This window comes from Atractosteus spatula, chromosome 4 (assembly GCF_055471065.1).
Source record: "Atractosteus spatula isolate fAtrSpa1 chromosome 4, fAtrSpa1.hap1, whole genome shotgun sequence".
NCBI lineage: Eukaryota > Metazoa > Chordata > Actinopteri > Semionotiformes > Lepisosteidae > Atractosteus > Atractosteus spatula.
The window spans coordinates 54,211,971-54,225,958 of NC_142709.1; the positions used below are offsets into that span (position 1 = coordinate 54,211,971).

At 39.5% G+C, this 13,988-nt stretch overlaps 1 protein-coding gene across 2 annotated transcripts; it reads left to right on the plus strand.

The window, feature by feature from the left end:
• Nucleotides 1–274: 274 nt before the first annotated feature.
• On the plus strand, nt 275–12,547 carry cldn15lb (claudin 15-like b). 2 transcript variants are annotated; one of them, XM_088912522.1, is made up of 6 exons: nt 275–421; nt 1,357–1,623; nt 9,786–9,950; nt 10,636–10,717; nt 10,903–11,013; nt 12,264–12,547. In XM_088912522.1, the coding sequence occupies exons 2-6, from the start codon at nt 1,404–1,406 to the stop codon at nt 12,349–12,351; spliced, it is 666 nt and encodes a 221-aa protein (XP_088768648.1). In that variant the 5' UTR covers nt 275–421; nt 1,357–1,403; the 3' UTR covers nt 12,352–12,547. The 2 variants fall into 2 exon arrangements, with proteins under 2 accessions (XP_088768648.1, XP_088768649.1); XM_088912523.1 differs by lacking the exons at nt 275–421; nt 1,357–1,623 and adding an exon at nt 5,831–6,238.
• The last annotated feature ends 1,441 nt before the right edge of the window (nt 12,548–13,988 follow it).

Below are 13,988 nucleotides of genomic sequence, written 5' to 3' on the forward strand. Positions count from 1 at the left end.
AGCTGTGTAGATATTATGTATAATTATAAAACTTCCACCATCTAATTCGTTTTTTCTAGTTTCAATCAAAAAGGTATAAGTTAATGTATTTCAACAGCCTGGGTTAATGTTCTGAGTGCAACATCACACAGCATCTTGAAGAGTTTTTTTAAAGGTGGCCATTAAGTTTCCTTTCAAATTAACGACTCAAAAGAGGAGGGAAGGGTGACCGTCATAGGTATAGAGGCACATGGTCAGTTGTCCCAGCTGGTAAATCTGAAGAGTTCACTGGCCCTCCAGAGATCATGAAATATTTGCTCAGAGGGATCAGAGGCATCGCTGCAGAATTCACTATCGACATCTGACTGTTCCAACTTTGATGGTTGTGTCACTCCTTTGCATTCTACTTTTAAAGCTGGTTCTACTAAAATTACTTGCTCTGGTAAGTATTAAAAATCTTTAAATTATTTTATTGTTGCTTGATATTGTCTTTTTTCTACATTAAATAAACTGGTTAAAGTAAATAAAGTGTTCCAAGTTTTCAAAGTGATTGATTCCACTCTATATTAAGCAGTTTAAGACATTTAGAAGGGTTTTACTGAAAACATTTACTGTCTATAGCACTGAGAATATTTTTCACAAGGATTTTTATAATGAATCCACATGTTTTTATTTAAAAATAACAGTGGACATGGTACATTTGGCATATAACGCAGGAGCAAGTAAAGGTGTTTTTTTATCGAAAAGCTGTCTGAAGTACATATACTATATAATCAAATTGTCTGTGTCAGTTTTCTGCTTTCAAAATTATACACACAGGACGCATTAATACTTAGCTGAATGCATTTAAGAAAAGGCTTCTTGTCATTTGTAGGATTAGAGTTAGAATTGGAATAGTTATGGTTAAATATACCATACTCTAATATGTTCAGGCATATAGACACAGATACAGGCTCTCCTTTTGTAATGGATGGATGTTAACTCACACAACTACAGAAGAGTCGATTCTTCTGATGAAACAGTTTCACCAGCGCAACATACTGTAGAGCCTGTGGGAGCAGTTTCACAGTATTGGACTGGGTACCTCATCATTGCAACTGATATCTAAAAATGTTCAAGCCTCTGTCACAAGCAAGGGAACACATTGTTCATTTGTGGGCCTGGGGGTTCCTGCACAGAGCAGGTGCTTGATAATCTGGGCAGGGCCCTTCTGCCAGGCCTGGAATGTGTATCTTCTTCTCAAAACCAGTAGAACCCACCCACTGTACAGTCTGGCTAGCGGGGCCAGCTCTATCGGCCCAATGGTAGTGTGTCCCATAGTTCCAATGGGTGCAGTGCGTCCTCTCACCCTCACTGTCCAGCCTGTCGTCTCCACAGGTTCTCCCCCGAACGCTTGAGCTGCGCCGCTGAGAACACATGAGCTCATGGCTGTGGTGGCACTTCAGATCCTTGGGCTGGTCATGGGAGTGCTGGGCTGGATCCTGGACACTGTCGCCACCAGCTCGCAGACCTGGAAGGTGTCCACCAAGGTCGACTCTGTGATCACGGCCAACTGGGTGTTTGAGGGCCTGTGGATGCAATGTGCTGCTACCGCCCTGGGGTCCATCCAGTGCAAGAAGTTCCCCACTGTGCTGGGCTTGGATGGTAAGTGCCTACACACTCACACCATTTGCAACCTCCTAAGAAAGGCATTTCCCTGCTTTTATCAAACAAATGTTTCACTTCTAGTTTCAATACAAGCTAGGTGATGCATTGCTGTGCTTGTGATACATAATAAAGTCAAGGGTAACTGTCCGTTTTACAAAGTGATTTAATTGGTATGATTCTTGACAGTATGTGCGCTGAGTAACATTCTCAAAACATCATGTTCTGTGTAACATTCTCAAAAGTCTTCCTTTGAAAGTTCTAGCTCTTTGGTATGAATATAAGTGGCAAAAATTCTGACTTAAAGATAAAGTTTATTGGGAAGACTGTTCGTTAAATGTGTTGCATGAATGATAATGTATGGAACAAAACACCCAGTGGCCAAAATATTAGGACCCCTTGGCAAGTGAACTGATTGACTGGTTAAGGGAAACAATGAGTGATGGTTGTCTTGAGGAGTGAGACTGATCTCCATCACATTCGTCCACAGACCTCAGTCCTCCTGACAGCCGGTGGAACTATGGAAATGTGCAGTTCAATCACCATTCCCCTTATCAAAGCTTCAGCTGAATCATTGGTAATGTTAATTAAAATAGGTTGGGAAAAATACACTGTTGGGAAAATAGGGTGTGAATTTCCACTACTCCTATCAGGGATATGCCTCTGTTTCCCCTGGTATAAAAGTAATAAACTCAGAAAATCTTTTTCTCACCTGCAATCTCACTCTCAAACAAAGTAAAAGAACTCTCTTATATCCTAAATCACTGCTGTGTTGTCTTCTTTGTTCCTGATCTTTGTCTGTTTTTGGTTTTGTATTGTTGTGTTGGATGTGACTCTGTTAAACAAATATACGTTGAATTGAATTGATTTGATTTGAATTGAATTGATGGGTGTATCCTGTCTTCTGCTCGTTTCTTGCTGGGATAGGCTCCAGCCCCCCCACAACCCCGTGTTGGATAAAGTGGTTGGAAAATCAATGGATGAATTGAATGGAATGTAATATCATTGTGCTGGAAAGACAGGCTTGGCGGGAGCTACTGATATTTCAGAATTTGGTAGAACAAACCACATGTCCTGCACAAGCTCAACATGTTATTGTTAATGTGCCCTTCCTCACATATAGGCCAGTGAGTAAATGAGCTCATTTGTGAGATGACTTGGATGCCAGTGTGAGACATCAAAGTTACAGATGAGGATACAGTGTGTCTGAGAAAGATGTTCTCTACTGAACCGTTCTATCGAATGCCCTTTCCAGTAGCTGTTGTTGTTTCCTTATCCACTGGACTCTCCAAGGTTTCAGAGGGCAATTTGCACTTTGTATTTTTAATATTTCAAAGAGAAATGAAATCCTAGGTTTGAATACTTTTGTGGTTGACAATATTTATATGTATTGAGACATGCGGTTTTAGAAACTGGCATTGAATGTGTTAACTGATTTTCCCATAGTTTCCAAACAAACGAGGGTTCATGTGGGTTTTTGCAGGGTGCTCTGGTTACCTCACTGTTTATTATTATTTTTTTTAAATTTCAACAGTGCCTTTTGTCCCAAAGGATCAAAAAGTGCTTTTAGTCTCAGATAGATCACCATTACTGGTGTGGAAATGCGCCACCTACAGGTCTACCAACACCGCTTGGAGCACTTTGGTTTTCCTTTGTAATCTCCCGTCCCATTACTGACAATGTTCTTGTTATTCTTTGCTTCTGAAATCTGACAAGATGACAGAGTGGTAACACTTCTCATAGAACATTGTAGATATACACAGTTTGTATTTATGGCTATGTGGTTTTAGATGACATTATTTAAAAAAACATAAACCAGTCCAAGTGTTATAATCAAGGGTTTAAAATATGTTGTTTTCAGAATTCATTATTAGAACTATATTATTTGAACAAGTTTTCTAATAACTAGTAATATTTTTTTCTTGAGTAATACTTTTAAAATTAGAAGCTTCTTTTGGAAAAACAATTTGAGGATTTTTAATCATGTTGTTTTATAGCAAAATAAAATGACCAAAGTTGGGTAATTCAGGAATTTTCTACTGCTACAAATGTGATTACCAGAACATTAGTAAAACATTTACTAAGTTCAGCAAGAGCAGCAGTGGAGTTGAACTCAGAGTTGGGGATATATCCATGTATTATAACTTTCAGTAGGAAGACTGTCTTCAAATACTGTATTATTTCAAATATTCCACAAACTGGGAAGAGACAGGCAAATAACATTTTGGTGACTCCTAAGTGGGTTGGCATAAATTGAAAAATCCAAAAAGCTGCTTAAAAAGAATAGGGTCACCTCATATTAGTTTAGATTAAGTGATGATGATTATTTTCAGTAACGCAAAAACATGACAGACGGGAAGTAGATGAATTTCAAAGCATGTTTTTCTTTATCATGAAAGTGTGCCAACCAGTGTTTCATAGCTTAGTTTTGACTGAGGTATTGCTGTGGCTGTTTGGGCTGAAATCATGATTACATGTGTGGCAGATTCCCAAATTCTGTCTCATCTGAACAGTGTCAACTCCCTCTCTCTATTGCCCTGTGATTCATGTTGCTCACTCTCGCAAACAGGGCTACAGTTTCTGAGTCCCCTGAAGCTTGAGGGTAATACTGCCAATAAACTGATCGCATATTACACATCCAGCTGTACAGTGACTTTATCTGAAAAACATAGATATCCTATTACTTGCTAACTCTAGAGAGAGTGTTTGGGTTTCTCTCCAGCACGTGTGTTGTCTTTTCAGACTTTTCATCCCATTTTAAGTATTTAAGCCAGTAGTTTTTAGGCCATTTTGAAGTGGCAAAGTTTTCATCTGCGACCTGGATGCCCACTGGTGGTTCCTGTGCTTGTCACCTCATTCATTCACTAAATCAAATGGATTCCTGACCTGGGATTTCACTTGTGCTTGTCACTTACTGGTTTCCATAGGATATTTAAAGAGCTGATTGTCATATTTCCATTCATTTTATTATAATGTGTCACTCAGGCTCTTTCACTGCAGTATCCACCCCTCCTAGTGTCAAAATGAAAGTGAAAGAGTAACAAAGTCATTATTATATGTAATAGCCAACCTCTACTGTTAAATAATTGGACTTCAGTTACAAAGCCCTCATCCAGACACAGGCTGAACCACCCCTAAATTTTACCCAAGGGCCCAAGGGTTCTGGATCATGGAGGAGTGGGAGCCTATCCCTACAAGCAACAGGCACAAGGCAGGATACACCCTTGATGTGATGCCAGTCTATTGCAGGGAAGATACACTCACATCCAGGCCAATTGTTCCAGAAGCCAATGAACCTACCAGTATGCCTGTGGACTGTGAGAGGAAACCAGATCACCTGGATGGAAACCCACACAAAAATGGGGAGAACGTACAGCTCCATGCGGATAGCACCCCTAGAACTGACCCAGGACCTCAGCGCTGCCAGGCGCTGTGCCACCACTGTACCACCATACCCTTTCTGCAACACACAACTAGGAATTGGACTTATCTGGCCTCGTCCATTGGTTAAAAATTGTGAAGCATTGATTCACTTGAATGCCAGCTGCTTTTGCAGGCTCCACTACGCAGAAATACATAAATATCTTGTGATATCTAGCTCAGCTAGAAACTTCAGAAAAGCTAAGGTATGGACTATTGATCTCGTGAATTTTTGAGAAGCCTGGTTCCCTTTGTGCACTCAACAGATCATCCACTGTTCCTTTGAAGTTATTAAATATTTCCCATAGCTCTCAGCATTTGCTCCCTGTTTGCTTTTACCTTGTAAAAAAAAAAACCTGGTGTTTCTTGTTGAATCTGGGCGGACACTGTCAGTGCAGAACCTGTAGTGATCAAGACCCACAATATTGTGAACTGGCAAAGCATTGAGCAATTTTAGCCTTTTAGCATGTGCAATCCTGTTTATGTCTTAACTGGTTGCTGACGAGATTTCACCTTCTAGGTATCAGTTTCCAAAAAAGGGCATGTATATGTGTGAGTTTGTGTTGTATCTATGAGGTGAAAAAGGGACCTTGGCCTCCCCAGCTTCCTTGTTTTAGTTTATTCAAAAGTAAATAATGTAAAAAGGATGTTGTCATCAACTTTCGCCATAAAATATACAACCCCTCCATAAAAGATCAGTCATGGCCATGACTCTGAAGCCCCTCCTTGTAAAATGAAAGGGGAGGGGAAGCTATAATTTTATAGCTTCAGAGCAAAGAGCGCAGTTACAGTACTTCAGAACTGAAGTGGCACCCACAGGCCGGACATCAGAGCTTAAGGACACAGGGAAAGGACAGTGGGAGCATCTTGAGCTGTGGATTTCTCCCTCTATTTTTTTTCATCAAATATTTGTGTACCCATCTGATCTCTCCTTTTTAGTCTTTTTTTTCAAAATTTGAAATATTGTGGACAGCGATCATGTCGACCGCATTAGAGCTGTCGGGGTTCTTGCTCTGTATAGCATGCTGGCTCCTCACCGGAGTCAGTCTGTCCAATGACTACTGGAAAGTGTCTTCGTACGCTGGCAGCGCCAACGTCTTCAACAAGCAGTACGAAAACCTCTGGATGGCTTGTGTTGAGGACAGCACAAGCGTCAAGAACTGCAGGGACTTCATGTCAATGATGACTTTGCCTGGTGGGTATCCTGTGCACAAGGCTGAGCGCTCATGTCTGTAATTGTTCGAGAGCAGCAGAGGAGGTAGAACCTTCATTTGCTTTTCTAGACAGTCCTGTGTGTATTAACAGAAACAAGGAGGTACCATAAAAAAAAAAAATTCAGCATACCAAGCTGAGGAGCCGTGTTTCTTGATGTTGTGCTACTGGGCGATCTTTTAAATATGGCACACACAAGAATGGGAAAAAAAAACCAACATTTGTCTTCAATAGACACAGAATGGTTTGGCAAAGGAATGTGTCTGTTCATGATGCAGCCTTATAAAATCTGTCTTGGGAGTTGAACTCAACAATTTTTCTTTCAGGTATAAGGTGGCAATATGGCGAACAGAAATTTCACCAAGTCTTTCGGTGTTAGTTCTCAGTTTCACTTCCTTCTGTCTTTATGACTGGGTGAGGCAGCTTCTGGTAGAGAGATATGCAAACCCACCCAAGTTTGGGCGCTCAAAGAAAAGTGCTGTTGAGTTTGTCTCACCCCTTGCTTTTATTTCACAGCTCCTTTCCCCCAGCTCTTGTGTTGAGTCCCGGTGATTCACAATGAATTTAGGAAACAACAAGAAATCTTAATATTGACTTATTCAATATTGTACCATTACAATTTTTGCAATTAAAGCATTCATTGATCATTTTTTTAAGCCTGGAGGCAATGTACAAACTGCCATTCCACCAGTCAGTAGGATACCATCTAGACTTGCCAATATAAATCTTTCTGTAATCCTGAGAAAGGCAGAATTAAAACTTGGAAAGTGCTTTATCTTTCGGGTAACAAATGGGGTCAGTTCTTCATCTGATTTTGTACATTTTATAACAAACACTGCACTACTTATAATGCCACTTTTAACAATGCCATTCTTCTAATGTTGTAGACCTGTTGAGCTGATTAAGAGTGAAATGTTGGATAACAGACATGTACTGTAAACCTGTTTTGGAGTGAAGCTGTGCAACGAAGTCAATAGCACTTACTGTAGATAACGGTAGAAAGCTGAAGTTTCTTTTAGCAACCCAAGGGTCTTTCATTTGCAAGGTAGTATGAAATACATGAAGCTTGGTAAAACCTTTATTTACCAAACAAACCTGTTCATTTTCTCAGTATCTGCTGAGTATTTTGAGGATGTGTTAATTTGTGGATTGCTGATAATACATTTCTATTAAGTTTCTATGAAACTCATAGAAATGGCAGTAGCCACTACAACTCCATCCATGGTATCTGATACACACTCCCACCTCACAGAAACAGCAAAATAATGTGTGATTTAATAACACAATAATGTGCTTCATTGACAAGTCTTTGTTAAGATTGCATTTTGCAGTGAAAAATGTATGCATTCAGACTTTGATGATAATAATAACTCATTGATCATAATACAACATATGTTGTTCATTTACAACTTTTTGAAGTAATGTTTAAATTTAACATTTCAAAGTAAGGCAAAAGTGAAACATATACAGTATGACACCTTTTCAGAGTAATTGGTGGGACTGATGCTACCAAGAATTTGCATGAGTGAAATATATATCGATGATAAAATGGAAGCTTTGTTAATGCTGTGGTAAGGTAGCCAGCAAGCTTTAAAAGTTGACTTCGGGTTCTTCCTACAGTGGATAGATAAAATTTGTTTTTATTCAAAGCTTTTAAAAAAAGTGAGGAAGAGAAAAGGAGATAAATGCTTAAATCTTTGATTAGATGTGCATTTTAAACAGCTTATGGATGTTTGCCTGTTATGCCTTCCGGCACATAGGGGCAGCAACATCACTTTGCTGTTAACGTAACATTGGGTTTTTACGGGACACGGTTGTCAGCCTTGTGCCCAACCTCCAACATGGAGGACCTGGCCCCCACTGTGAGACACAGACCCACTACCCGGAGATTACGCGTGTCATGCTCTACCAGCAGAGCTAGCCAGGGCACTTAAACAGCTTATAAAAAGCTAAAACATTAGTTTTGTTAAGTATGTCCCAAAAACAATATGGGATACTTAAATTTGTACAATTTAGGAACTTATGACATACAGATGTAATTTTTTAAATCTCATGTTACATTCAGATGATCCTGGCTAGAGAGAGAAAATATCTTCTTTTGAAGAAGCCCTTTCTTTCTGACGTTGCAGAATGATGACAGGATAAGCAAATATCATAGTTTCATAGCACCTGCCTTATGTAATTTGTTCAAATATATTTTTATTTTGCTGGTGTTGTCGGCCAAAGCAACGTGCATTGGCACCCATTTATGCAGCTGGGCATTGTACTGAAACACTGGTCTAAGGCCCTAGTTTAAAGGTACAACAGAGGTGTATCCCCACCTGGGATTTGAAATCACACCCTGCAGTACCCCCTAGAATCCAGAGCCCTCACAGCCTCCTATAGTAATATCATCTCCACAGTGTGGTTTAAGGCAGAAAATTGTGATCCATTTTTAACTAGCAGTTACCTAAACTGCACTGCTGCCTTTGTTTTATGAGATTGACTTACAGTATTACTATGAGAAACTAAATTAATTGAGTTTTCCCATGGACCATAAAGTGCAGTTCCAGGAAAGACAACGTGTCTTACATTGCTCTGCCCATGTCTGAGATCCTGGAAACTGAAGCTTTTATGACAGAGGTTTCTGTGGAAGTAGGGCAGCAGTGAATGGTTTTTGCTACCCATGTGTGATGGCCGTGCAGTACTTAGAACTCTGAGTAATTCAGTTAATGAATTCTGAGGGCTCAGTTTAATACAGTCTTGACATTGACCTGCAAGGCAACACCCTGCATATAATTGTGTCTTTATCTGTGTCTGCTAACATGGCTCTGCATCTTCCCTGGGTGTGAAGTAGTGTGGGGAAAAAACTGGCAACTTATTTTTTCTTAAATTATTTTCTTTTTAATTTTTTTTTTATTAGAGGGTGTGGCTATGCTCCATAAATAGGTTTAGTTACAACGAAGTTAAGTCTGTCATTTAGCCTGAATGCATAGTTTATTTTTCTCCACTTCCTTTGTGGAATCTCTGAATAGCACTGCTTTTGGGGGCGATGCCTACAAAGCAGGTAAAGCCAGGTATGCAGGTAATTGTTCTTTGAATTCTTTAAATTGAATCTTTTCCGTTGGATTTGGAATTAATCAGGATTAGTCAAAAAGGGATTTTTTTAAAAGAATTTGCTCCTCTCAAAGTGCTGATGTGATGCTTTTATTTCATAATTTAGAAATATCCTTGTTAACAAGAATTAGTTTAAAAAACCAAAAAACATGCAGTGCCACTCAGTAACTTTAACTTAACATAACATAACTTTGACAAATGTACATGGCTTCCAACACACAAAAACAAGATTTTCAAGCATTTCACCTGCGATAGGACATTGGTCCATCTTTAAGGACTTGGTGAAAGACTGGAAGCATAAAAAAGGTACATTAATGTAGTGTCAGTCTGATGCAACTACCACATGATCCAAATAGACCCACCCAAATGCTCCCTGCAGGCTAAGCAGTTCCACTCATCTTTGTTGTCTTTTACTTTGGCTGTCTTGTTTTCAGCTTATATCCAGGGATGCCGGGCGCTGATGATCATTTCTCTGATCCTGGGTCTGGTTGCTGTAATCGTGTCAATGTTGGGACTGAAGTGCACCAAGATTGGCAGCTCCAGCGAACAAGCCAAGGGAAAGATTGCTTTGGTGGGGGGAAGTCTCTTCATCACTGCAGGTGAGCAGCAGCCATTTGCCCTGGGCTGAGAACCTAGAATTGCAGACAATGTACTTCAGAATCAGAAGTGACAGCTATGGGTGACTGTCAGGTCCGTCTGTCTATTCCCACCCAGCCATGAGCGTAACACTACATACTGTATAAACCTAAGGAGAACTGCACATTTACACCCTGTATGTTCATAAATGTATCTGGACATGCGGTACCAAGTTCTGTGCTGGTACTGTAATATTTAAGTGAATAGAAATTCTGGCTTTCACATTTGCAATATACAATTAAAATCTCATGAAGTTTCTAATGGTGACCAACAAAGGAATAAATATTTCATCTTTCAAGTGACCTCAAAAGTTTGAGTTATTCACAAATTTGTGAGTCCACAAAACTGTGCCTTCATTAGCCTGCTCTAAATCGTTCTGCTGTTCTATTCCTATTTCAACTCATTGCATCTAGACTAAGCCTTATATTGTTAAGGTATTTTTGGAATTAAAGAATGGAAGATAAACACAGTCGGTGCAAGGATGCAATTTTTATCAGACAAAAGCCCAGGTGATCGTTTTTTCCAAACCAGAGACTAATTTCAGGCCAGTCTTTTAAGAAATTAATTTATTAACAGCCACACACAATAATCACATCATTTAAGCTGTGAATTGCATTCTAAAAATGACTTTTTTGACTCTTCATCTAGGTTTGAGTTGTTTGGTGGCTACGTCATGGTACGCCTCCCAGGTTGTCAAAGAGTTCTATGACCCCTTCTACGGAGGCACTAAGTAAGTTTCTGTGTCTTTCAGTACTTCATTAATTTACATGAATGAATTGATTTATTTGATTGTATATTTTTTATAGACAGAGCTTACAACTTTTATAGCTACATTTAAGCCCTGTAGCAGACTCAGACTATGATTTATAATATCCTAGACATTTCTCAAACAGTACTTCTTTTCTCTGCCTGCAGGTTTGAGCTGGGGGCAGGACTCTACATAGGCTGGGGTGGTGCCTGTTTGGGTATCCTGGGAGGGTCGTTTCTTTGCTGTTCCTGCCGAAGAGGAACCACAGTTTCTAAAAGGTGAGCCACACCTCCTTACCTTAGTCAGAGGACTGGTCACTGCCAATATCAGCAGTGACTAACTGTAGTTCTGGAGGCCTATGACAACGCAGGCCATCAAATCCTACAGATGCATCTGTCTGCAGCACTTTTACAACCTTGAAGTGTGATCTTGTGAGATTTCAGAAGCTCAGCAAGACTGGGTGTGGTTGGCACATAGGTGTTGACCTCCAAGGATTACTAGGTTGCTGCTGTAACTGTTAGGACCAGTAGGTGGCACTCCTCTTTCTGGATCAAATTTTCCAACCCAGTGCTACAGGACGATGAATTTGGATACAGTGCTGTAGGAGTCACTGTCCTTAAGTTGGGATGTTAAACCAAGGCCCTGACTGCTTGGTCATTAAAGATCCCAGGGCACTGATTGTAAAGTACGAACCCTGATGTCCTGGCTAAATTTTACTTTATTTAAATTTAACTGAATTTAGCAAGCCATGTATTCAATTAATTCCAGGTTATTTAGGAGACATGTGAATGTCATGAAATGTGCCAGGTTGATTTTTCCACTAACCTATTTAATTGTGCCTGTGTTTTCTTTATGTGTTTGAATAATTATAATAATAATTGCTTACACTTATATAGCGCTTTTAAGACACTCCACTCAAAGCACTTTACAGGTAATGGGGACTCCCCTCCACCACCACCAACGTGCAGCATTCACCTGGATGATGTGACGGCAGCCATAGTGCGCCAGAACACTCACCACACATCAGCTATCAGTGGGGAGGAGAGCAGAGTAATGAAGCCAATTCATAGATGGGGATTATTAGGAGGCCATGATGGGTAAGGGCCAATGGGAAATTTGGCCAGGACGCCGGGGTTACACCCCTACTCTTTTTGAGAAACATCCTGGGATTTTTAATGACCACAGAGAGTCAGGACCTCAGTTTTACATCTCATCCGAAGGATGGCGCCTGTTTACAGTATAGTGTCACCATCACTGTACTGGGGCATTAGGACCCACATGGACCACAGGGTGAGCGCCCCCTGCTGGCCCCACTAACACCTCTTCCAGCAGCAACCTTAGTTTTTCCCAGGAGGTCTCCCATCCAGGTACCAGGCTCACACCTGCTTAGCTTCAGTGAATTGCCAGTTGTGAGCTGCAGAGTGATATGGCTGCTGGCTAGCCATGAATGCTTTATAAAGTGCTGTTACTATTGCAGAGTTTACTTGTGTCTCAAGCTCTGGTTTTGTCTCGTGTTGTGTTCCTGCAGGGGATATGACTACTCAATTGCGGGTCAAAATGCCCAGAAGATCTACAAGGCCTCCCCACCTTCCGAGGTTTCTAAAGCCTATGTTTAGTCTGTTGTCTTTCAGCCTTGTTCCTTATCGTGTCGCTTTCTTACTTTTTGTTACACTTTTGACATTTTTTGTGAGGGGGGAGTGGGGGGATAATCACCAGCATTTAAAAGAAATCATTTCAACTAAAAATTACAGAAATACAATGTACTAATTTCTTGGCTGTGTGTGAACCTTTCAATAAAGTTTAATTAAGTTATCGGATGTGTCACATTTGTACCTCATATAAGACATCATGCCAGTGCCGAAGCACTTTAGAAGCTTAAATAAACTAGCTGAGGTCATAAGTAATATAAGCATTTATAACTAGTATCTAGATTAGCAAAGAGCACCTCGGGAGTTCTCAGCATCACGTGACCCGGTGGAAACCATTATTGTAAACTGCAAGATAAAATATAACCGCAGATTGGAGTTTTTGTATCTCATTCCTCGAATTTAATATTCCTGGTCTTCTAGTCGTTCTCTAGTATGTCTAATTCAAGTCTTGTAATATTTCTTCTTCTAACGTGAAATAGCCAGGTATATCGCTCCTGTCCACGCCTTGATTACTCATTACTGCTGTTCTCAGGCAATCGTCTGATGTCATCTCGCCTCCTGAAACTTTTCGAAGGGACGGAGACTGGTATTTTTCTTAAGAATAGTGAAGAGATCTCTAAAGCAATTGAGGTTTTAAATGTGTTCTCATCAGTCTCAGGTCTGTCTTTGAATGTTGACAAGTGTGATATGTTTTCTCTTAAGGATTCTTATTTAGATGCAATAATGAATATACTGTACCTGTAAAGAAAGTAGTTAATTATCTGGGTATTATAATCTGTAAAGACCAAGATGAAATATGTAAATTGAACTTTACACCTATTTTAGATAAAACTAAAAAAAGATTCCAGTCTTGGTTAATGAGGAACCTATCGTTAGCAGGTCGCGTTCTACTGTCAAAAGCAGAGGGTATCTCTTGTGTACGCTTCGTTTTCACTGAATGTTCCTTCGCATCTTATTGATGAGTTTGACAAACTATTATATAACTTTATTTGGAAAAAATAAACCTCATTATGTTAGAATATACCTCCTGAGTAAACCTAAAAATCAAGGTGGCAGGAATGTTAGACTTTTATATGTCAAATGTAACATTTTAAATTAATTGGATTAGGAAATATATTAACAATAAATACAATATTTGGAATCTTATTCCAAACATGATTTTTCAGAATGTTGGGGATCTTGACTTTTTGTTAAAATGTAACTTTGATATAAAAATCCCAATTAAACTATCTAATTTTTCATAAACAGGTATTATTATATTGGACTTTTTTATACAAACATTTTTTCACCGCAAAACTATTATATTTGGAATAATAAAGACATTAAGTATAAAAATAAAAGTTTTTTTTTTACAGACTTGGTATAACAACAAAATGTATTTAGTGGCTCAACTGTTGAATGAAGACGGTAGATTGCTTATCCTGAATTCCTGGAGAGATTTCAGTTCCCTGTTAGCCCTAAGGAATATGCAATTGTTTTTGATGCCATTCCGGAAGGTGTAGTGAAGTTGTTAAAAACAAATCAAAGCGCTATTAGGACTGACTTTCTTTCTGGTCTTACAACTGATTTATTCTTGGATGGTGTGGAAATAAAGCATAAGAAAT

Coding starts and splice junctions, on each gene's coding strand:
- cldn15lb (XM_088912522.1), top strand. CDS start 1,404: ATGGCTGTGGTGGCACTTCAGATCCTTGGGCTGGTCATGGGAGTGCTG. Junction 1,624..9,785: donor CACTGTGCTGGGCTTGGATG/GTAAGTGCCTAC, acceptor TCTTGTTTTCAG/CTTATATCCAGGGATGCCGG. Junction 11,014..12,263: donor GGAACCACAGTTTCTAAAAG/GTGAGCCACACC, acceptor GTGTTCCTGCAG/GGGATATGACTACTCAATTG.